The 23614-nt window shown below is 35.5% G+C and overlaps 1 protein-coding gene across 4 annotated transcripts in view; it reads left to right on the forward strand.

Annotated features, from left to right (window-relative positions):
• Window positions 1-1572: 1572 nt before the first annotated feature.
• The window catches only part of LOC129283066 (L-lactate dehydrogenase-like), a 37612-nt gene continuing 15570 nt past the window's right edge, over window positions 1573-23614 (forward strand). Inside the window, exons 1-7 of one of the 4 annotated variants that reach the window (XM_064115064.1) lie at window positions 1573-1829; window positions 4587-4730; window positions 5199-5316; window positions 9921-10031; window positions 11678-11914; window positions 20119-20236; window positions 22011-22134. In XM_064115064.1, coding sequence (XP_063971134.1) covers window positions 4602-4730; window positions 5199-5316; window positions 9921-10031; window positions 11678-11914; window positions 20119-20236; window positions 22011-22134 — 837 coding nt within the window. In that variant the 5' untranslated portion in view covers window positions 1573-1829; window positions 4587-4601. The remainder of the gene's footprint in view (window positions 1830-4586; window positions 4731-5198; window positions 5317-9920; window positions 10032-11677; window positions 11915-20118; window positions 20237-22010; window positions 22135-23614) is intronic. The other 3 variants (XM_064115062.1, XR_010296812.1, XM_064115063.1) reach the window with 3 other exon arrangements.

The raw sequence follows: 23614 nt of genomic DNA on the forward strand, positions 1-23614 counted from the left end.
TTTTCAATTTGTAAAAGTGGAACACTTGGCATATAAGTGAGGGCGGGGGGGGGGGGTCGTGCAGCTTGGTGGATCGAAAAAGGCGTATAGCCCCAGGCCGACACACCCCTTCAGTGGCGTAACTACGGGGGGCATGGGGGGCACGTGCCCCCCCCCCAATCGGCTGACACAAAAAAAAAAAAAAAAAAAAAAAAAGAGGGAGAAAGGAAGAGAAACGAAGTGGGAAAGAGGAACTTCTTATTCATTATAATTTTATATTATAACTATGTTATGTTACAATACACAATAACCATTTTTATCATATCTTTATGAAACATATTTTTCTCAGGGCCTATGTCTTCACTATTCTTGGTGCTTGCATTGTCTGTTTAATGAGATATATAATCCTGTTGTACTAAAACCTCCCGTTTTCAAGTCAATATACACCAAATATATTTCCTCGCACTTCGAGTTATTATTGTTTTATGTATAGTGACATACGCTTCTTATCCATGACTATTTAAAATGATTGCCCCATGTTAAGGTCTTAATATAAATTATTTCCTGTCCGTGATTACGTTCGCATTAGTGGATAGATGAGATATGCCTGCTCTCCATGAATACGGATCAGTCCTTAAAATGTCCCTTTTTTCTGATGTGAATATCAAACATTTTCAGCTCGATCGGGCTTCGCGCTCGCATCACTTGATTAGTGAAATATGTATGGTCTTCGTGAATTCCTACAAACAAGCCTTAGAATGCCCCTCTTCAGGTCTGAATTATCTAAATTTTCAGCTCGCGCTTCGCGCTCGAAATGTTTGATTAGTGAGATGCGTATTCATGATTACTATGACTACAAGTGCTTAATGTGCTTAGATGTAATTCTAACAAAATCAGCAAGCGCTTGGCACTCGCATTAGATGACTATGGTTAGATATGTATACTCTAAATAGATTCCTAAATTATAGTCCTTTAAATCTTCTTGTTTGGGGTCAATATATACAAAAATGTCAGCTCTCGCTTCGCGCTCGCCGCGTTCGCATTGTTTAGCGAAACAGGTACGTATCATGATTACAAAAAATTTATTATAATGTCCTTTTTTAGGTCTGAATATTTTTTCAGCTCGCGCTTCGTGCTCGCATTATTTGATTAGTGAAATATATATCCGTTTAATGGCGTTGTCTTTAAAATGTCTCTATTAGGTTAGTATACCTGGCAACTATGAGCGCGCTTCGCGCGCTCATGAAGTGACTCAAATTTTTTGCTGGTGCCCCCCCCCCCCCCAATGCCGTGAACCACGCCCACGGTACGCCACTGCACCCCTTTCCTGATGATCCACCCCTCCAAATGAATATTTGATTGATGTCATTTAATTGTATGTAGCCCTTTTCCATTTTCCGTATTTTACGAAAGATCCAAGATTATTTAGCCCGCATTTTTGCTTTTTTTTACCCCGGACATCATTTCACAACCATTGACCTTTTTGGCGTTCAATGGCATCTGACAAAGGGCAAGGCCAATCATCGACTGGTAAAAAGAAAACATGGTCAGCTGCACGTACTCTTTACTGGTATCAGACACATCTTTTGAACTACTGTACACGTAAAGCGAATATCTTTGTGATAAAAGAACGGAGTACAATCTAGGTCAATTCATTATAAACAATCCAGGGATCGCTAGCTTGCTGCATAATAATCAGCGCAGATATGCACGCGTCCTCCCCCTGCGCTTCCCCGAGCGACGTGACCGATTACCCTATTCGCCCTAGCCTGCTGTGTGTGTGGTGTTGTTAATGTTCCTCACAGTTGCTTCTACCAGAAAATCGCCGATTTACTAGGCTCACGGTTCTTGTACGTATTTGATCAGTGAATTTTGATATTGTTTGTGACGATGCTTAATGTCAGTGAGCCAAGAATGGTTGTATAATTCTAGCAAGAACTTATTTTATTGTGTTTCATGTTGGTCTCGACTATCGCCTTTTTTCTGTCGTGTGTCTGGATGTGCACGCACTACGAATACGATGGTGTGGTCCCAAAAACCTGCGCACCTTACAATTTGAGATGAGATTTAACATGAATTTCTTTTTATTTCACAAACTTTTTCAGATAATAATGTTCCTTCTTATGAGTAAGTGTACCAAATATCTCTTAAAAAATTGAAAGAAATATATGATTTTCTTGGAAAAAACCTTGGGCACTGCAGTGCAGGTTTTGCACACGATTCGGGGATTTTGATGAGATAATCAGAAACTAAAAAAACTGCATTTTGAGTCCGTCACATGGAATGCCCAAAATTCATTATTTTCCAAAATTTTTGAGTAAGATTTTTTAATGAATATCTGTCTATCATGTCTATGTTAATGTATTGCATGTGTAAAGTTTGTGTTTGTTGCATAGAATAGAATCGCGCAGACAAGTCAAGGGGGACTGCGCAGATTAGGGGAACTTGCCATACAATACTCGTCATATCACATCCCATCAGGTACAGAAACGAAGGACTTCTCCTCTAGCCTTGTAGATTTTCCGGTCTTTACTTCTGGTAATTGATGATTATCTAGACAGCTTTAACTTGTGAAACTTTACGTGCATTGAGAAATGGAGGTTTTAAATCTCCCCCCTCCCAACCAGAATTTGTCCAACCATGCCAACAGATGTATAAACCTTTCCTTTTTTTTTTTTTTTTTTTTTGCCAGCCGATTGGGGGGGGGGGTAACGTGCCCCCATCCCCCCCCCCCCCCCGTAGTTATGCCACTGCTGACAATAGCTGTCCAGCCCTCTTTCATCCATGGACAATGGTCAAGCAGGAAGTTGTGAGGTGTTGCTCTATTCTATTGAAAGTCTTAAATTGGATTTTAAAGAACATTGTACTGAACATAATGAACTGTGTGTTTTGCATGGAATTTTCAACGAGGAAATTTAGTCTTCACCTGAAGAATGAGATGTTCTTCCTATTTTAAACAATATGAGTTAACCATATTTATGAATTTTTATGCCCCTGCAGACAAAGTCCGGAGGGTGCATTGCCCCTGTCCATACATCCGTCCCCCCACTTGGTTCCTGCGCAATAAATCAAAAAGTATTTAATGGATTTAAAAGAAATTTTGGCGTGTAGGTAGATGTCACCAAAATACAGGCTAAGTTCGAATTCAGAGTCCGCAGGTCAAAGGTCACAGCTCATTAAATATGCGAGTTGGTTTCCTCGCAATAACTCAAAAAATATTTTATGGAATTTAAAATTTTTTGTTGTGTAGGTAGATGACACCAAAATACAGGCTTAGCTTGAATTCAGCGTCTAAAGGTCAAAGGTCACAGCTCATTAAATATGCGAGTTGGTTTCCGCGCAATAATTCAAAAAAATATTTAGTGGAATTTAAGCGTTTTTGGTGTGTAGGTAGATGACACCATAATACAGACTAAGTTCGAATTCTAAGTCGGCAGTTCAAAGGTCACAGCTCATTGAATATGCGAGTTGGTTTCCGCATGATAACTTATGAAATATTCAACAGATTTAAAAACATTTTTTTGATGTGTAGGTAGATGACACCAAAATAAAGGCAAGTTCAAATTCGGAGTCTGCAGGTCAAAGGTCACAGCTCATGATATACATGTACATGCAAGTTGGATCAAAGGTCTAAATTTGTTCATTATATGCATATTGGTTTCTGCACGATATTAAGTTCAATAATGTTGAATGAATTTCTGATTGCGTTAAGTCGAGGCATCTGTGTCCTTTGGACGCATCAAATTTCTACTTGTAAAACCACTGTATTGTATGGGAGGGCATAACTGCGCACGGCGCTCCTACATGTAACTATTTAAGTTATGATTTAAAATGAATTTCTTTTTATTTCACAAAAAAATCAGTTGATAATGTTCCTTATTATTCTATGAGTATGTGTGCCAAAAATCTCGTTAAAAAAATTTAAAGAAACATATGTATTTTTTAGAAAAAGCCTCAACCATTTTCAGGGACTACTCACTTTCCTACATGTACATAAATTACCCAAAAATGTCACTTTCCACCAACGCTATTGAAAATAATATTCTTCATGAAGACAGAAGACATAAACCAATGTGTTATATTTTGATTAACTTTACCTTGTATTAAAGAGAATTACAATCCCTGATAATCAAGTATACAGCCTACATGTATATTAGAGAGTTGACTCTACCACTTGTCAATTTTTTAAAACAAATCACCAATTTGAAATTTAAATGATGCTATAGTATTTGTAATCCAGCCATAACCCTTGTCTTATTTATTTTAATCTCTCACCATTCTGTTTTGCTTATTTTTCTGCTCTCTCACACACAACATTTTATGACCAAGGTTGATTCAACAGGCCAATAATAAACACCATCTTTTGGATGCAGGGAATAATTTTGCTTTACAAATTTGAGTAGCATTTTTGGTCATAAAAGAAAAGCTCTCAAATATAAAGTTATGTACAATCCTGTGTAAAAGTATGCTATATACAAAAGACTTTAATACACATACATGTAGCAGTTTTTCAAATAAGTGGAGCAAATTGCAATTTGATACCAGGAAAATTATTCCCTGGGATGTATCAAAACATTGAAATGTAGGTTTTTTGTTTATTGTCTTAGATCTGAGGAAGGAAGATGGCAACTCTCACTAATAAGTTGATGGACATGGTCGTTGACCAGTTGGACGAGATATCACCAACCAAAGTGACCATCGTTGGTGTTGGTCAAGTGGGCATGGCTTGTGCATACAGTATAATGACACAGGTAAATGTAAAATGGGAAGGTAATAAATATTTTGTACTATTGCAGTAGATGGGAGGGGAAAGTCTGTTGAAAGCTGTACACTGGCCTACATACATGTACTCATCAAATCATATTCTGAAGAACTACATGTACATTTATGTTAAGATGAAAACCAACAGTCTGAACATTTTGTTGTTTTTTCCTTAATTTGTTGTGTTTCCACATGCTTTCCTTTTGGAGTATACTACTTTAGTAATTATTCTTATTCATTTGTTTGTTAATTTGTTTTATAATTCTGTCATTTATTTCATTGATAATAATTTCATATTTCATTCATTCAGGCGTGTGTGTGTGTGGGGGGGGGGGGGCTAATTACTTTTTCCAGGAGGGAACATACACAACATGAAAAATTGGTGCCCCTTTTCATGTGCATTCATGAAAATAACATTCTTTTATCAATATCAAATTTTGTTTTGTTTCATGGTTCAGAATATAGCTAGTGAGATAGCGCTTGTTGATGTGATTGCTGATAAGTTAAAAGGTGAAGTATATGACATGCAGCACGGTCTTGCGTTCGTCAAGGGATGCTGTGTAAAAGGAGATACAGGTATGATGATTGTTTTTAAAATGCAATAAACATTTTAAGTGGATCCAAATCCAGGGGGAGGGAGGGGTGTTCCACAAATATTTAAGTGTGACTACTGACTATAAAAATTGCACTGTTAAATTCATATTTGCATTCTTTATGAAATCCATCACCACATTGGTGAAAGCATAGAGGTAGATCTCTCTTCTACTATTTAATTTAGGGTCTCACACTAAGTTATAAAACAGACCTGCCAACCAGTACGTTTTTGGCGTATTTAGTACGTTTTTGCAACCAAAATACGGCAGTACGTTTTTTATTTTAAAAATAAGTTTTTTGTATAATAATTTTTTTTTTTTTTCAAAATCGGAATTTATTGAAAAAAATAATCTCTACATGTATATGTCTCAATTTCATAACACAAATATGGTTATTAGATTAATGTAATTTCAGGTGACTTGTTTTTTTTTTTTAATCATTTTGTTAAAACCAGGGTGAGATATACACATTTTTAATTTTTTTTTCATCTGCAAGAGCAGTGCGCATTTTAGCTTGCATGCAGCTTGAGCGCTGCGATGAGCAAGTGCGCCACGCATTTTATTATGAAATACACTTTTTTTGGGAAAATTACACTTTTTTATCACAGAATACACTTTTTCATTCCCAGAGGTTGGCAGGTCTGCTAAAATGATTTGGATTGCACATGAATTATCATACGCACATGTCAGCGTGGCTTTATGTCACACCTAAATCTTTGTGAAGCACCCCCTCACCCCCTGAATTAATTAAAGGCTATTGAATGCCGGGTCCTCAAATTCATTTATGTTAGAAATGCCTTGCCCTGAAAATATAAGTCCTGTGAATCCAATAACTGGATGAGAGCATGGACTAAAGGCGTTCAGTGTGCTTCAAGTCATTGGTCTTACCTTGTATCAGGGGATGCGCTGGGGTATTTTAATTGGGGAGGGGGGAGGGTGCAAGATGATATGGAAATATCCTGTTGGGTACCCAATAACGCCTGAGGGCCTTTACATGATAAAGCTGTTTGTAAGTTCAGAATGACTATACGCCCGACTGGTGACCCTTGTGCTAGATGATGCATCCATATGTAGCTTACTTGGCACTTAAAGGACAAGTCCACCCAAACAAAACGTTGATTTGGATAAATAGAGAAAAATCCAACAAGCATAACACTTAAAATTTCATCAAAATCGGATGTAAAATAAGGGAGTTAGGACATTTTTAAGTTTCACTTAATTTCACAAAACACCATATGCACATCCTGGTCCGTATACAAATGAGGAGACTGATGACGTCATTCACTCACTATTTCTTTTGCATTTTATTATATGAGATATGAAATATTCTAATAATCTTATTGTCAAGTGAAACAACATTTAATTCTGCCCTGAACATTTGGAATTAGCATTGTTTAATACTATATGGTTCAGTCAACTTGGTCCTTATTGTCAAATCTGTAAAAAAAGAAATATTGTATAATTCAAACAATAAAAACAAAAGAAATAGTGAGTGATGGACATCATTGACTGACTCATTTGCATGCCACTTAGTTGTGCATATCACTGTTTTGTGAAAAATAAGCAACATTTTAAAATGCCATAACTTTCTTATTTTATATCCGATTTTGATGAAATTATCAGTGTTATGCTAGTTTGATTTTTCTCTATTCATTCAAATCAAAATTTTCGGGGTTGGACTTGACTTTTAAGAACATGTTCCAGTCAAGTGTGAAATTACTTTACGAACAGCTCCACCTGGGTGGAGAGCAGCAAAGTGTGAATTAATATGTGGTGGGGTTCAACGGCAAGAACCTCTGATTATTAAGGCGATTAAAGCCAATGATCATTCCCCACTAAATGGCCTCCCGCAAAAGTTTGACTATCACCTTTAAGTTTATCTTCTCACATGTAGATGATCTTAGAATGCGAGCCATGTCACATTCTCTTAAGGTGATACTGTAGATTGATGTCTTTACCATGCCTTCTCAAGTGTTGTCTAGTAGAGATGCAATCATCTTACAAGCTGCCTGAAAAAATAACAGAAAGGAACAAGTGCCAATCTCCAAGTTTTAAGAATCTAGTATTAACATTTTACATTTTTAGTTACATATGCACATGTATGAGAAACAAATTCTCAAGATCTATATTAAAAAACTGGCATGATTGCCAATGGAAGTGTGACAAGTATTTACACAAGAGTTCTAATTCAATTTTTAGGAAATCCAAAAATTTAAGATGGGACATGTCCTTTTGTCAGATACACTCGGCTATTAGGATGGGATATTTAGAAGATGTTTATATAGGCTATAGGCTATAGGTATTCATAGAGGATGGGGGTTAGAGAGAGAGAGAGAGGGGGGGGGGAGGATGGAAGGGAGGAAGAAACAGTAAATTGAGGGGAGTTTAGGACAGAGGGGGGGGGGGGGAGAATGAACAGAGGTGGTTAAAGTGAGTAGCAAAGATATTATTTGTGAGAGTGGATTAAGGTAAAGGAACAACGTAAACACACACGCATGAGAGGGGTTGAGGGTATATAGATAGATTGAGAAAACTTAAAATACATGTATACCTATTTTTCAAACAGTATTTTTAATGAAATTTTTGAAATATTTGAAGCTCTGGATAAAGACATCACTTGAATACAGCTCCAAGTGTGTACAGCATTTTCTGTTTTGCCGGAGGTTGTAATGATACACTTATTACACATAGTTGGACATGTACATGTAACTTAAGTTAGATGGTGAAAGAGGTCTCTGTTTCTAGCTGAGATCTATGCATTATCCTATTACTATAGATATTATCTGTGAATGCTCATCTTTGGGTGTGATGACATTAACAAAAATGTCCCTTTACCAATCAAAGCTGTTAATTACTATGACATACCATTGGCAGACCTGCCAACCAGTACGTTTTTGGCGTATTTAATACGTTTTTGCAACCAAAATACGGCAGCACGTTTTTTCTTTTAAAATTTTTTTTTTTTTTTACAAAATCGTAATTTATTGAGAAAAATCATCTCTATTTCATAAAACTTACACAAATATGGTTATTAGACCAATGTAACTTCAGGTAAATTGTTTTTTTTTTCAATCATTTTGTTGAAACCAGGGTGAGATATACACTTTTTTAAATGTTTTTTTTTTTTCATCTGCAAGAGCAGTGCGCATTTTAGCTTGCATGCAGCTTGAGCGCCGCGATCATTTTCATTCCCAGAGGTTGGCAGGTCTGCATTGGTTGGTGTGGACTGTGGAGTATGTTTAATTGATGTGGCTGGAGCATTAAAGTTAATCTAAGGTTATTGAAATTCATCATGGTTGTTGATTGACCTTGATGCACCCCCCCCCTCATTGATTGGCCTTTGGGGGTGCCCTTTTTTATTTTTCTACTTGTTTCGAACAGGGATTTGTGAGTCGTATCAAAACATGTCTTTGTCTCAATTTTTGTTTTCATTTTTAGGCTGGCTCATTCAATTTTAGATTTAGATTTGTGAGGTGCTTTGTTATTATTACCATGATTTAGCTCAAGTTTCCACCTCCTGCACTGACTGCATGGAAGGAATAGATCCATTTTATCTTCAGGATCATGTTAGCTTGGAAGTGAATAAAAGTTTTCATGATATGAAATACATGTAGATTTATTGCAATTAACATGTACAAAATGTACAACATATTACATTTATAATAAAAGTACCCTGTAAATTTACAGGGAAGTTTGAAGAAGTTTACTGCCCTTGATTCACAAAAGAAATATGCTGGTACATTACACCGAGATTTCCTTCTTTATCATAATACATGTAGTAGAAAATAAATGAGGAAAACAAAAAATATAACTATGACACATTACAAATAACAACCACCCAAAATATAAGTAACCAAATTTACAATTTAAGATAAAAATTAAATGAGCAAATAATTGCATCATAATGCATTTGTCCGGTCATACATGTATATTGATACATGTAGAGTTTCTTGACTGTACAATCCACAAGGAAGTTACCTTCATTCTGTTGCATTATTCCAAGGCCAAAGAAAAAAATTATATCTGAAAGTGTTTAATTTAAAAAAAAGTGTATGTGTAACCTATAATTCTGACAGAAAGACATAGCTAAAAGTGCAAGTATCGATGTATTGTTGAGAATCTAATTTAGCAACATAGAAAAGGATGTGATATTGTGCATTTAAAGATAAATACCTGTTGTGGTAACGATCTCAAAATGAGTTTGAACAGAATCCAATCAATCTCCCACCAAAGTATTTGTATTTAAAAAATATGTGCCAAATAGCTCTGGAAGAAAATGCGTAAATTGCTGAGAAGTGAGCAAAATAAGCACGGAATTCCATCAAATGTTGGGTATTTTTTAAAGCAATATTAATACACTGTCCAACTCATGCTTTTCTGTGTTTGTGATCATCAAATTTATCAATTTTGAGTTAAGATTTAATGATTTTACAAAGATAGGTTTACATTAATGTACCAGATCTAGAATATTTGTACAATTAACCTTGATTTTAAATACTTTCTCATGAAATAATTGTTTGCTGCAACTTCTTTTACCTTTAACCCAACAGCATTTTTACGAAACAGTCCTTGTTATTTTCTTTTCAGATTACAAAGTAACGGCTGGATCAAGACTATGTATCATTACTGCTGGAGCTAGACAGAGAGATGGAGAAAGCAGACTTAATCTTGTTCAAAGAAATGTAAAAATATTTGAAGGTAATATTGACAATATCTATGTCAAAGTGTTTTTAAGATTGGTTTCAATTATATTCAGTTCTGAGAGACTTTTAATTGTACATAGTACCATTTTTGAAGTGTTTTTTTTCAAGTTTTCAAATGAGCCTTTCATTTGTAAACTAGAAAATTAGATCTATGCTCATTAATGGTTTTATTGCTTTTTTTGCCTCGGCAAAAAAAGGGGGAATGGGAAATGAAAGTTGTTGAATAAAAAGTACAAAGAGTAATTAAAACACAATTTCCAGGCTGAAGAGGCTATATAATAAAAAATGAAGTTAAAAATCATGTATATGAAGTCCCAAACTATGCCTCAGTGAGAAATTTGCTGATCAAACTTGTTTGTATTGCCTGTACAGGAAACTTGCATTTTTATAAGATTTCAGTTCATTTATAAGAACTTCATTATGTTTTGTACATCTCACAGAAGAAAACAAAATTTGATGATTAGAACATTGAAAATATAATTAATTTGCATTTTAGAAAACATAAAACGGGGGACATTTAACATGATATATTTGAATGGTACCATTCAGCATTGTTCCTCTATAATCATTTTGGGGTTCAATTCTTTGAACAAACATAACCTTTAATATTTTGAGGTAAAAGGCTTTGAATGCTGCCCTCACATGTCATGAACAAGGTAGATAATGAAGAAGAATGGTAAATGTATTTCAGAATGTTATCAATTCTCGCTATGGGTATCAATGTTGGATTACATGAAAATCTCTTAATGCATACAACAACTAAAAAACCAACCAAATATGTTTTGGCTGATTTGCCTGATGGACATTTAATTCCTCAAAAGATTAAGAGATATTGCTCTAAAAAGAGGTAGACCTTGACTGAATCCAAAGTAAACATCATGTTGAGAGCTTCCTCCATTATACTTAATTAAATGCAAGCTGATACAAGTTAAATTAAAATCATGTCATGGGATACAAATAAGGTTTTGAAAAGCCTCTACAAGTTTGTATCCCCAATAAAGATATAAAAAGAAAACAAGATATCAAGCATTGCAAATTATTTGCACATTAGAATTTGAGCATGATTTGAAATGTACTATATTTATAGATTTATGTTAGATTGAAAATAATTTATGATATAAACAATGGTAAAATAATAGAACAAACATAATGATATAAGAAAATATGATAAATTAAAATAATCCTGAGATATGGTAACAAAAACTGAATATGATATGACAAGATGTTATGAAGTGATTAATAAACAAATATTTTGGAGTATATTTATGGATATGGGAGATTGTAGAATCATTTGATATGACTGATTGAGAAGAAGGTGAGTCTTGAGTAATGTTTTGATAGTAGATACGTTTATGAGGTAGCATGATTCAATCTTTTTGAAGTTCTATAAAAAAAAATGTCATGATCTGATTTTACAAGGGATATGATCACCTTAGTATGTGTTTTATCATGGTCATTCCTACATGTACCTACCCCCTTGGCTGGTAAATTAAATTGACTTTCATTTCTAGTGCTTATAAAACATTAACATGTCTATGATAATATGTCTAGCTTTCAATGATAACCATATATGTAGTAATACATGTATGATCACTTTATAGTGTTTATTAGGGTTAATCTTTTTAATTTTTTTTTTTACAGGTATTGTTCCGAATCTGGTTCGCTACAGTCCAAACACAGTACTTCTAGTAGTGTCCAATCCTGTTGATATTCTTACATACGTTGCATGGAAACTGAGTGGTTTGCCTGCTAATAGGGTCATAGGTGCAGGGACAAACCTCGACACGGCTCGCTTCCGTTTCCTCCTCGGAGAAAAATTGGGTATTGCGCCCTCTAGTGTTCATGGGTATATCATTGGAGAGCACGGTGATTCTAGTGGTAAGTATTACACATGGGTGCTTCTTTTAACGTTAGAAAGTCTGACATTTTCTGTTTAAAAGATATTTTCAGTCATCTCAAAATGCCAATAATTTGACACTTTAGTGAATTATATGTAAAGTGTATTTTGGGGGTATTCCTGGTGGGTGTTTCATAAAACTGTTCTTAAGTTAAGAGTGACTTTAAGAATGACTGGTGAAGGTATACAGTGATTAATCACCAATAAACATTTAATGGTGAATATCATTAACCACAAGAAATGATCACCAGTCATTCTTAAAGTCTCTCTTAACTTTAATAACAACAGCTTTATGAAACAGCCCCCAGTTTCAGGATCTAATCCTAGTTTGTCTATTTAAGTTTGTCTAACAATCATTTGGTCTAATTGCTCTTTCAGTTTCCATTTTAGGCCCTACCTATTTCATCTAACATGTTCTCTAACACCAATTAGTCTGTATGTGCTTAGATGTAACTTTTACAGAGCTGCCAAGTAGTACGATTTTCCCGTATTTCATACGGAAATCAATTTAAAATACGGCAGTACGCTTTTTCATGATAAAATACGGGAAAAAACAAATTAGAGAAGAAAAGGTATTGTTCGCCCCACTAAGCATCCGGGTGGAGATTAATAAATGGCAGCCGTGTGTTGCTGGTCTATGTTCAATGACTTGTGCTTTCATCAAGGCTTTCCGATTAGAATTTTCGATATCCTGGCGAATCAATGCAGGTGATAAGTTCCGAGCACACGCACATAGATTACAAGCGCAAAGCAGCGGCTCAAATCGCGATATATAACGACTGGTAAATACGTCTGTAAGGATGATGACGTCATCCAACGAAAGGATCGAAGATGACGATGTTTCGATCATCATTTGAAAGGAATTAGCGGTAACTGCGGTCTAAGGTACGATATTTCTTAATTTCATAGATTTTTCCGTAAATATGGATGCAATTTCTTTTTCATAATGTGACATTTTATGTACAAAAAAACGATCGGAAAATCAGGTTTCCGTCGGATGTTAGATCTAACGTTACTGCTAATTTAGTACGTTGTCTGTATGTACGGGCCTCCAAGCTCTTCAGTCTATGTATTGGTGAGTGAGCCAACGCAGTTCAGCGGAACAACCAAAATACAGAGACTGAAGCTTTTGGTCTCGTGTGGGGCGCAAATGTAAGAAGTGATCGAACATGCATGCATATTTATCTCACACAGTAAAAATACGGATTTTTTTGTCAAAATACTGATTTTGGAGGATAAGAATACTGAAAATGCAAAATACAACTTGGCAGCTCTGCTTTTATGAACCAAAGTTTCATTTTTCAAATTTGAATTTAATAAGCTATTGAAGTGAAAATTAGACCAACTGGGCATTAGACTAAATTGAAATTAGACTAAAAGGGTATTAATAATCCAATGTGGTATTAAAGGAGAATGAAACCTTTGGAACAAGATAGCCTGTGTGAAAACAGAAAAATCAAAGAAACAGATCAACAAAAGTTTGAGAAAATAGGACAAATAATGATAATAATAATAATTGGCATTTATATAGTGCTTTATCAATCTGCGACTGCTCAAAGCGCTTCACAATTATTATTACCCGGTTACTGGATTCATAGCATTTCAAGCAGCCTGTTGGGTGCACACTTGCTAAACCAACCACAATGATGGTTGTTTCCTACCGGTACCCAATTAGCACCTGGGTGAGAGTGGCAAAGTGTGGATTGACGCCTTGCCAAAGGACGCTAGGCCATGGTGGGATTCAAACACACGACCCTCTGATTACAAGGCGAGAGTCAGAACCAAATAATGAGGAAGTTATGAGTGTTTGAAAATTGTGATCACTAATGCTATGGAGATCCTCACATTGGCAATGTGACAAAGATGTGTGATGTCACTTTTGAACAACCCTACTTAAGTATATATTTCACTTAAACTGCCTCTTTTATCACATCTATCAGTAGATCATGTGTTCTTTCTATAGGAGGGCATGTAATACAAATTTTTAAAGAATACATCATATATAAAGAGTTCGTATCACCATAAGAAAAAGCAAAAAAAAGACATTTTGGGTGTATTTTATAGTCCAAAGGGATAGTTGTTCACATGTGACATCACACATCCTTGTCGCATTGCCAATGGGAGGATCTCCATAGCATTAGCGATTGCAATATTCAAATGCTCATAACTTTCTCATTATTTGTCTGATTTTTCTCAAACTTTCTTAGTTCTTATTTTTTTATTTTTCTGTTTCGACACAAGCCTACTTGTTCCAAAGTTTTCATTCCCCTTTAACCCTTTGCGTGCGACGGGCTTCCACAGAAGCCCAGCGAGTCGTTCACTTAGCTACGACGGGCTTCTACAGAAGCCGAGATTTTTTTGGTCTAATTCGAAGAAGTTTTTTAGCTTTTTCGTAATTGTAATGTACTAAAACCTCTGCCACTATTTCCTTTATAAACCTATTTCGATAATAAAATGAAAAAAATATACAGCTACGTGGGGAAAAATCCCGAAAATAGGAAATCATTTCAACTTTACTCGATTTTTTCGTTGGATTCAGACGGGGACGAATAAATTTGGTGACGAGCACGTACGCGCGCGCAAAAGGCCTGATCACGTGATTTGTTCGGATCACGTGATTTGATCCACATCGTACACTAACATCTTTTCTGCAAGAACGTCACGTAATAAGCTACGCGTTTATTCACCATTTTCGTCTTATTATTTGTTTCATCAAGGAGATTTCACTCTAGAATGATATCTCCTCGGTTTCATCGATCGATTGTATTTTCAGAAAAACAAAAAAGCTTGTACGAGAGTAATGTCTTAGTACTTTGAGCTGATCTCGGTGCACTTTTGAACTTTTTCACTCCCCATGATATAATCATCTCTCTTCTTCTCATTATTTTTGTCTACTATTCTGTAAAAAAAAAGAGAAAAGGAAGCAGTTTAGCGCACCATTCATCTTATGCTCTTTTCAAAAGGGAAACGTCCATGTTTTTCATGATATCCACACTACCCGAACAAAAGAATGTCAGGGCGGCCACTCAAACAAATTCTTCCGAAAAGAGCAGGATACAGATGGTCAACACCCCGAACAAAAGGAAGATTAGTGTTTATCGAGAGGATGACTTATTGAATGCTTTTCGCACTTAGCAATACAAAAAGCTTTTATGAATACTTTTTATTTTATTTCGATTAACATACCGGAACTAAAAGCAACAAACTTTGTCTCATTTACCAACAACACGTAGGTGCTTATGACATCCGTCAGTGATTCAAAGCGCTTCCCCTTGGTGATGATGCATATAAGGATGAAAGAAGAACCATTTTGGGAAATTATAGAAAAAAAATGTTCAGATGTCACGGAGAATGAGAGAGAATGAGAGACAGAGATAAAAGGGTTAATAGACAAGTGCGCTTTGCTAAAATCCATGAATATCCACTTAAACGAATAACAACATGACTTTATTTTTGGTTATAGATTACTAAAAAAAATCCCACAACGTTTGTTTGTCGCAACTCGGTCCTCAGACCCTTGTCAAACTGGTGACTTTTTATTATTATTCTTCTTTGACATACCCCTTCCCCCTCCAGATAGAAATGTTCTGACCTGCACTCTAATATTACTTGTTTGTCTCCTCTCTCCGATTTTCTGTTTTTTTTCTTCCAATTTCTTTTTTTTTTAACCGGCGAAAAGCGTGGTAGAATAGATTCATTTAGAAAAAAAAATCCGACCCACCCGTTTTTGTTCCCGTTACTGCAAACAAACATTTGGGTCACTTACCCTGGTTAGCATCAAAACCAAAATATCTGATTTCTTACATAAAAAAAACAGGGGCCGCTGAGCGTTTTTGATAATGGAGGGGTTGAGCGGATAGTTGGAGGGAGTAGACCGGCCAAAAGAAAAATTACAAATTTATATAGACTTCGGATTTTTTGTACATGTTGCTGAAGGGGTGAGGATTGAAACTTCCTACCAACTCCGCCGCTTCTGTACTATTAGATTGAACGATTACAACGATAGAGGCAAAAATGAATTCTATTATAATAATAATAATATGCAACATTTATATAGCGCTTAATACAAATGTTTCTAAGCGCTGCATACTATTACTATTATGATTTGTTTTAATGATTTATTTATTACCATGATTACTGCATGTGTTTTTGGTTGTGAAATCAAGGAGACAAATAAAAAATAGATCAAAACGAAAGAACAAATAAAAAACACTTTTAATTGCAGATGTTATAATTTATTCAAGAAAAAATTATTTCTCTTACTTTTAGTAGTTGCTAGCATGGCTCTTTTTGAGGGAAAAGTAAGATAAAGAAAGAAACGTAGAAAGTGACAAGGAGAGAGTCGGGAGGTATGATTTCAGACTTACAATTTTAGTCACTCTTACTCGTGTAACTTTGAAATAATTTCAGGATATTACAAATCGAATACTGGTGAGCAAACTTCAGAAAGAAAATTATTTTACTATTACAATAGCTGCGTGGCAAATCAAATTAAATGAGACATATAATTTACGAAAAAATCTTTTTAAAAATGACTTTTAGTGAAAGATGGAGGCCTCTGTCTTGCCATATCCCTAAGCCCCAAGTTCACAAAAAATAGATTAGTCGTGCATTTTCTTTTGCGATAGATATCTACCCACGTTATTGAAAATGGAAGATGATATAGAATTTATTGTGAAATGACAGTTACAATAGTAGTAATGTAATGTAAAATGACAGGATACCGAGAAGAAATAAATCAGAGAGAATGGATAGAGGGGGATGGGGCGGGTATATACCTCGTAATCCAAATCGGGGAGAAGGAAGACGATACATATAAATGAGAAGAACTAAGAGGGAAAAAGGTGTAGACGGGAGGGGATATAGAAATACTTTAGATATAGGAAAGGGAATGAAAGCGGTAGATAATACATTCTGTTACAGGTTAGAAACCAGGGAAAGGAAAAACGAAAAAAAAAATGCCTTGGTACCGTTTTTCAATACATGTAGCCTACACTTTATATTGACAAATGCGCAATAACCCCCCCCCCAAAAAAAAAAAAAAAAACATCCGCCAGTCACATAAAATGATTTCAGTAGCTTTCCAGTGCCCCTGGTGCACTTTGAAACCCCCCCCCCCCCACGTTCTTTCATTCTCTCATCTTATTGCTATTATTTTTGTCTTCTTTATATTTCAAAGGAAATAAACAGAGAATAAAATCTTTTTAAAAATGACTTTTAGTGAAAGATGGAGGCCTCTGTCTTGCCATATCCCTAAGCCCCAAGTTCACAAAAAATAGATTAGTCGTGCATTTTCTTTTGCGATAGATATCTACCCACGTTATTGAAAATGGAAGATGATATAGAATTTATTGTGAAATGACAGTTACAATAGTAGTTTTAAAAGGTTTTTTGGGACTTTTTTTGAGAATCTGGGAGAAACCCCCCCCCCTCCCCTAAATTTTCGACATGATGGCCACGATGCAATAGGATGAGAGGCTCACAAATGCAACAATCTCCGATCAATACAAGTTGGCAAAATGGAGGCATATTCTCGGAACAATTTCCGATGAAGAGAGAGAAAGAGAGAGAGAGAGAGGAGGGGGGGGGGTTAGAAGTAATGTAAAATGACAGGATACCGAGAAGAAATAAATCAGAGAGAATGGATAGAGGGGGATGGGGCGGGTATATACCTCGTAATCCAAATCGGGGAGAAGGAAGACGATACATATAAATGAGAAGAACTAAGAGGAAAAAAGGTGTAGACGGGAGGGGATATAGAAATACTTTAGATATAGGAAAGGGAATGAAAGCGGTAGATAATACATTCTGTTACAGGTTAGAAACCAGGGAAAGGAAAAACGAAAAAAAAAATGCCTTGGTACCGTTTTTCAATACATGTAGCCTACACTTTATATTGACAAATGCGCAATAACCCCCCCCCCCAAAAAAAAAAAAAAAAAACATCCGCCAGTCACATAAAATGATTTCAGTAGCTTTCCAGTGCCCCTGGTGCACTTTGAAACCCCCCCCCCCCACGTTCTTTCATTCTCTCATCTTATTGCTATTATTTTTGTCTTCTTTATATTTCAAAGGAAATAAACAGAGAATAAAGCAATTTAGAACACCGTTTATCCTCTACTCTTTCGAAAATGAAAACGTCCTTGTAGTTCTTGATCTCGGCACTCCCCAAACAAAAGAAAGTAATGGCGGACGCTCAAACAAATCCCTTATAAAAAGAGCAGGGAACAAATAGCCAACGCCCTGAATAAAATGAAGATTAGTGATTTCGTCAGGATGACCTACTGCTTTTCGTATTTAGCAGTACAAAAAGCTCTTAGGAATACTGCTTTTCATATTACGACAGTAACATTTAAACAATGTAAATGTCTACTTGTTTATTGACAAAACATGCAGGCGCTTAAGAAATGGCAAGAACGTTTTCTTCTTGAGCATGACAGCACTTTATCAAAAAAGAAATACTTCGCCTTTTTGTATACGTTTCCTGAAGGGGGGGGGGGTGTATACTGCCGCCTCCTACCGACTCCAACACCCCTGTTCTGTTTTAATTGAACGATTAAAAAGAAAGAGACAAAACGGGATACAAATCTTTCATGATTTATTTATTAATTTTGTTTTCGACTGAAAAAACCCAGAACGGTTAAAAAAATGAATAAAATGGAGGAACATAATAAAACACTTTTAATTTAGATGTTACAATTTCATTTGATGGAAATAATTTACTTTCTCTCATTGTGACGAACAGTAGTCGGTAGCATGGTTATTTTGGAGGGAAAAAGAAGATAAAGAAAAATGAAACGTAGAACGAGACGAGGAGAGCGTTGGGAGGTATGATTTCAGACCCACTATATAATTTGAAACTTATTTACACCCTCACTCTTTGAAATTGCAACGGAAAACATATCGAATACTGGTATGTAATCTTCAGGAACAATTTTTTTTTAAAAATACAAACCATAATTTATGAAAAGATACCAAAGACGATATTTAGTGAAACGTTGAGGCCACCGTCTTGAAGGCCCCCCAAAAATCACAAAATAGTTTCGGACTTTCGTTGCGCGGTGTTAAATCATCATCATCGCACTTGCAAGGGAAAATTCGCGCTTTTTTATTCATTCTGGAAAATAAAGTTATTTGGTATGCTGTGATTTCACCCAAAACGGATTATCGTTGTAATTATACACTTTGCAAATGATCTCTCTACAAGGAGGTAAAGAGACAATTCATGAGTAGCAGGACAATAGGCAATGAAAAAAAGCACTAGAGCAGACAACAAAGCGGTATCGATCGAACCCGACCTGTCCGCGCGTGCTGATTGCCCTTACGCATTTTTGTACACAGCGCCTATTGACTTGGGGGAAAGCGAAGATTTTACAAAATAACACGACTTTTTCCTCATAAATTTCTTAACTATTCTGTTGATTTGAGAAGCGAAACCTGTATTTCTAGAAAGAAAAATGTCTGATCTTTCATCTTTACATTTACTAAAAATCCTGAAAATACATCAGTTTGGCGCAATTAGCAATTGATTGGGAAAATACCGCCACAGATCCAAATACCAGCAATGTACCAAAACGGCTCCGCCGCAGGGAGAGGTAACGGGATTCGCGGGTCCGCACGCAAAGGGTTAAACTATCTGAGAAGTATACTGATGTTTGTAGACCATTTGAACATAAAACATTTCAGATCCAATTTTTGCCAAATGAATGCTCAGTTGCTGAATTCACACGATTTCTTGAAATATTTCACAGATTGCCCCCGAAGGTGTGCGTAGTCTTCAAAACCCTTCTATCGATCTTTCACATGTCAATGGAACTTCCCTTGTTACAATAAATCTTTGATTCATAACTACATATACCAACCCACGCAAACGTTACGATCCTCAACATAAGTTCTTGTTTTAAAGAAATCCAGGGGGAATGGGCTTTTGCTCATATATGGCAGACCCTGTGGAATTCTCTTCCACATGCAGGGTTTAAAATTTCCAGCTATCAGCGACAACCTTCAGGGGCAACCTACCTGTATAATGGTGCTTTTAACAGACAATCATTTATTATCTATTGTTAGAGCTTGAACATGTATTGTATTTTTTCTTCATTTGCGTGTATTTTCTCTGAACTGCCTTGAGCATCCAATTAAGATGGTAAGTGTGCATTATAATTATTATTATCCACTTTCTGTTTAGTTGCTGTCTGGTCAGCTACCACAGTAGCTGGAGTAAGTCTTCAGAACCTACACCCTGAGATAGGAACTCCTAAAGATCCTGAAAATATGAACCAAGTTCATAAAGAGGTCATAGATAGGTAGGTATACACCTGGGCCCTGTCTTACAAAGAGTTACGATTGATCCAATCAACCTCAAGTATATGAAAATCCATCAATGTCATATTTTTTTTCTTTAGGAAATTTGCACAATGTCCTTTTAAAACAAAGAGAAGCACACTGAATTGTCAAGAAAAACAGTGAATGTATGAATATACATCATATCTAGAAAATATTTTGAAGAAACATGTATTATAGATGTTGACATTGTTTGCTTTCCATAGTTGATGTTGATTGGATCAATTAAAACTCTTTGTAAGTTGGGACCCAGGATAGTGTTCAATAAAGCTTATCCATTGGTCATAGGACTGATTTTAACAATTATCCTTTATAGGCGATGCAATCAATCATACAATCATGTCCTTTATAGGCGATGCAATCAATCATACAATCATGTCCTTTATAGGCAATGCAATCAATCATACAATCATGTCCTTTATATGCGATGCAATCAATCATACAATCATGTCCTTTATAGGCAATGCAATCAATCATACATTCATGTCCTTTATAGGCAATGCAATCAATCATACAATCATGTCCTTTATATGCGATGCAATCAATCATACAATCATGTCCTTTATAGGCGATGAAATCAATCATACAATCATGTCCTTTATATGCGATGCAATCAATCATACAATCATGTCCTTTATAGGCGATGCGATCAATCATACAATCATGTCCTTTATAGGCGATGCGATCAATCATACAATCATGTCCTTTATAGGCGATGCAATCAATCATACAATCATGTCCTTTATATGCGATGTGATCAATCATACAATCATGTCCTTTATATACGATGCAATCAATCATACAATCATGTCCTTTATAGGCGATGTGATCAATCATACAATCATTTCCTTTATAGGCGATGCGATCAATCATACAATCATGTCCTTTATAGGCGATGCAATCAATCATACAATCATGTCCTTTATAGGCGATGCGATCAATCATACAATCATGTCCTTTATAGGCGATGCAATCAATCATACAATCATGTCCTTTATAGGCGATGCGATCAATCATACAATCATGTCCTTTATATGCAATGTGATCAATCATACAATCATGTCCTTTATAGGCAATGCAATCAATCATACAATCATGTCCTTTATATGCGATGCAATCAATCATACAATCATGTCCTTTATATGCGATGCAATCAATCATACAATCATGTCCTTTATATGCGATGTGATCAATCATACAATTATGTCCTTTATATGCGATGCGATCAATCATACAAAAATGTTCTATGGTGATTGCTAAGCTTTGTGTTACGGGCTTCGGGATGCTGTTTTATAAAACTTAGATGAGATCCCTCAGTTTTCAATTCAATTCAGTTCAATTTTATTCATATCACTTAATAAACACAAAAAATATTGGCAACATCAAGTTTACAAATCAACACAAATTACATTATACATAACGTAGAAAAGAAATACATGTACATGTAGTAAAGATGAAGTGTGGAGGATGTGGGGGATAAACAAGAGGTCATTGACCTGTCAAGGTTAACCCCCGATATAGACAATAGCATATTTACAAACATATAGAGGAACACAGCTTGCATATTGATCTTGTTTAGCTCCTCAAATTGGCAACAATTGACTTTCTTTTCATTTTCATACTTTAAAAAAATAAATGGCATTTACCTCCACTCATTTGAATTTACATTACCTATTTAATACAAACTTGTTTTATTCTTGTGACAATACAATGAGTGAACATTGTTTTTCTTGACAGTGCATATGAGATCATCAAGCTTAAAGGCTATACCTCATGGGCTATTGGATTGAGCTGTGCGACATTAGCTTCTGCTGTGTTAAGGAATCAGAAAGGAGCATATGCTGTTTCTACAGTTGCTAAAGTAAGTTATCACTGATAAGGGGTATAAGACCTTCAATACATGCTGGAGTAATTGTTAGCAAATATTTTTATTTCATCTATTTCATTGAAAAAAAAAATGGCTGTAGCAAATTGCAATGAAGATTGCATTTTTGCTCTAAGCATTGAAGCCAGTGACCTATATTTTTTTTAAATACAAAAAGTGGTTATTTTTTATTTGCCCATATTATTATATTTTGTTGTTCTCTGGTGATTTAAGGTAATAAATACTATGAATACACAGGGGGGCAATTGAGGTACTAGATTTCATACATTTGATTACATAGTGATATTAAATGACTTCTTAGACTAGAAACAGTCAGTCAGCAAGCCCCTGCGTTAATGAGCAAATGAGCAAGATTTATCCAAGTCCTCTCTTGGCTGAATTCATATCCCTGCAAAATCTCGTGAATTGTGAGACTTTTTTCTCAAAGAATTTAACCATTTTCTCTTTGAGTAAAATTGATTATTCTTGTACCATGGGAAAGAGTAAACGTTACTCTTTTGTATTGCTTATTTCTTTTGAATAAAATATTATGATAAATGAGTGAATTTCAGGCCTGAAAAGATGCCTCAAAGAGAGTTTTCTTCCTCTGTTTTCTCTTGCAAATTGTGCAAAATTTTGTTTTGTGTTTTAGGCACAAACATTATTTAGATCATCAGAAAGCTCAAACTCTCTACTTTCATACAATGTGACTCTTGATATGTGACACCTTTTAGATGGGTCAGCAGTTAGCTTTTTCCATCAAGATGCAAGACGAGATTTCTGAAATTTCTGAGTAGCATAAAATCTAGAGTTCTGATTGGCTGAATAAGGTTTTCAAAACAACAGGCGTGGGTAATTTGAAGAGATTACCACATGGTGAGTGTGACCTTGTTGAGGCCCAGTGTGGGGAACATCGGAATTTGAGTGGGTGTGAGGTCTCTATGACCAATCAGAGTGCAGTATTTTTGTTTTTGAGCTGCTAAATGTACTTGGCCTATGCAAAGCTGGCTGCTGACCCATCTAAAATATCTCTTGTTATAAAAATTATATCATATTAAAGCTTGGATCTTCAGCTTTATCATGATCTAAAAATCATTTGGGCCCAAACAGAAATTAAGTGTAAAAACGCCAACTTTTGTTGCATGAAAATAATTATTTTGTTTCATGTTTTAGATCAAAAGTTTTCCCTATATTGCAACATTTTTTTTTAAATTCAAACACATGACCTGAAAGAATGATTTTTCTTCTTTATAAAGATACCAAAAACATGAAATTTGGTCAATATTTAGAGCATCAATGGCAGAATAAAAAGAGTTGTTTTGGTCCGCACCAAGCTCATTAACAATGCAAAAACACTCTAGTCATGAATATCACTTAGATAAAAGAAGCTACTTTTTCAGGGCTTGCCAACTGACTGGAAATGTAAGAATATATCATACATAAAGTGAATGTCAACATGATATCAGGTTGGTTTGAA

The sequence above is a fragment of the Lytechinus pictus genome, unplaced genomic scaffold (assembly GCF_037042905.1).
Source record: "Lytechinus pictus isolate F3 Inbred unplaced genomic scaffold, Lp3.0 scaffold_20, whole genome shotgun sequence".
Taxonomy (NCBI): Eukaryota; Metazoa; Echinodermata; class Echinoidea; order Temnopleuroida; family Toxopneustidae; genus Lytechinus; species Lytechinus pictus.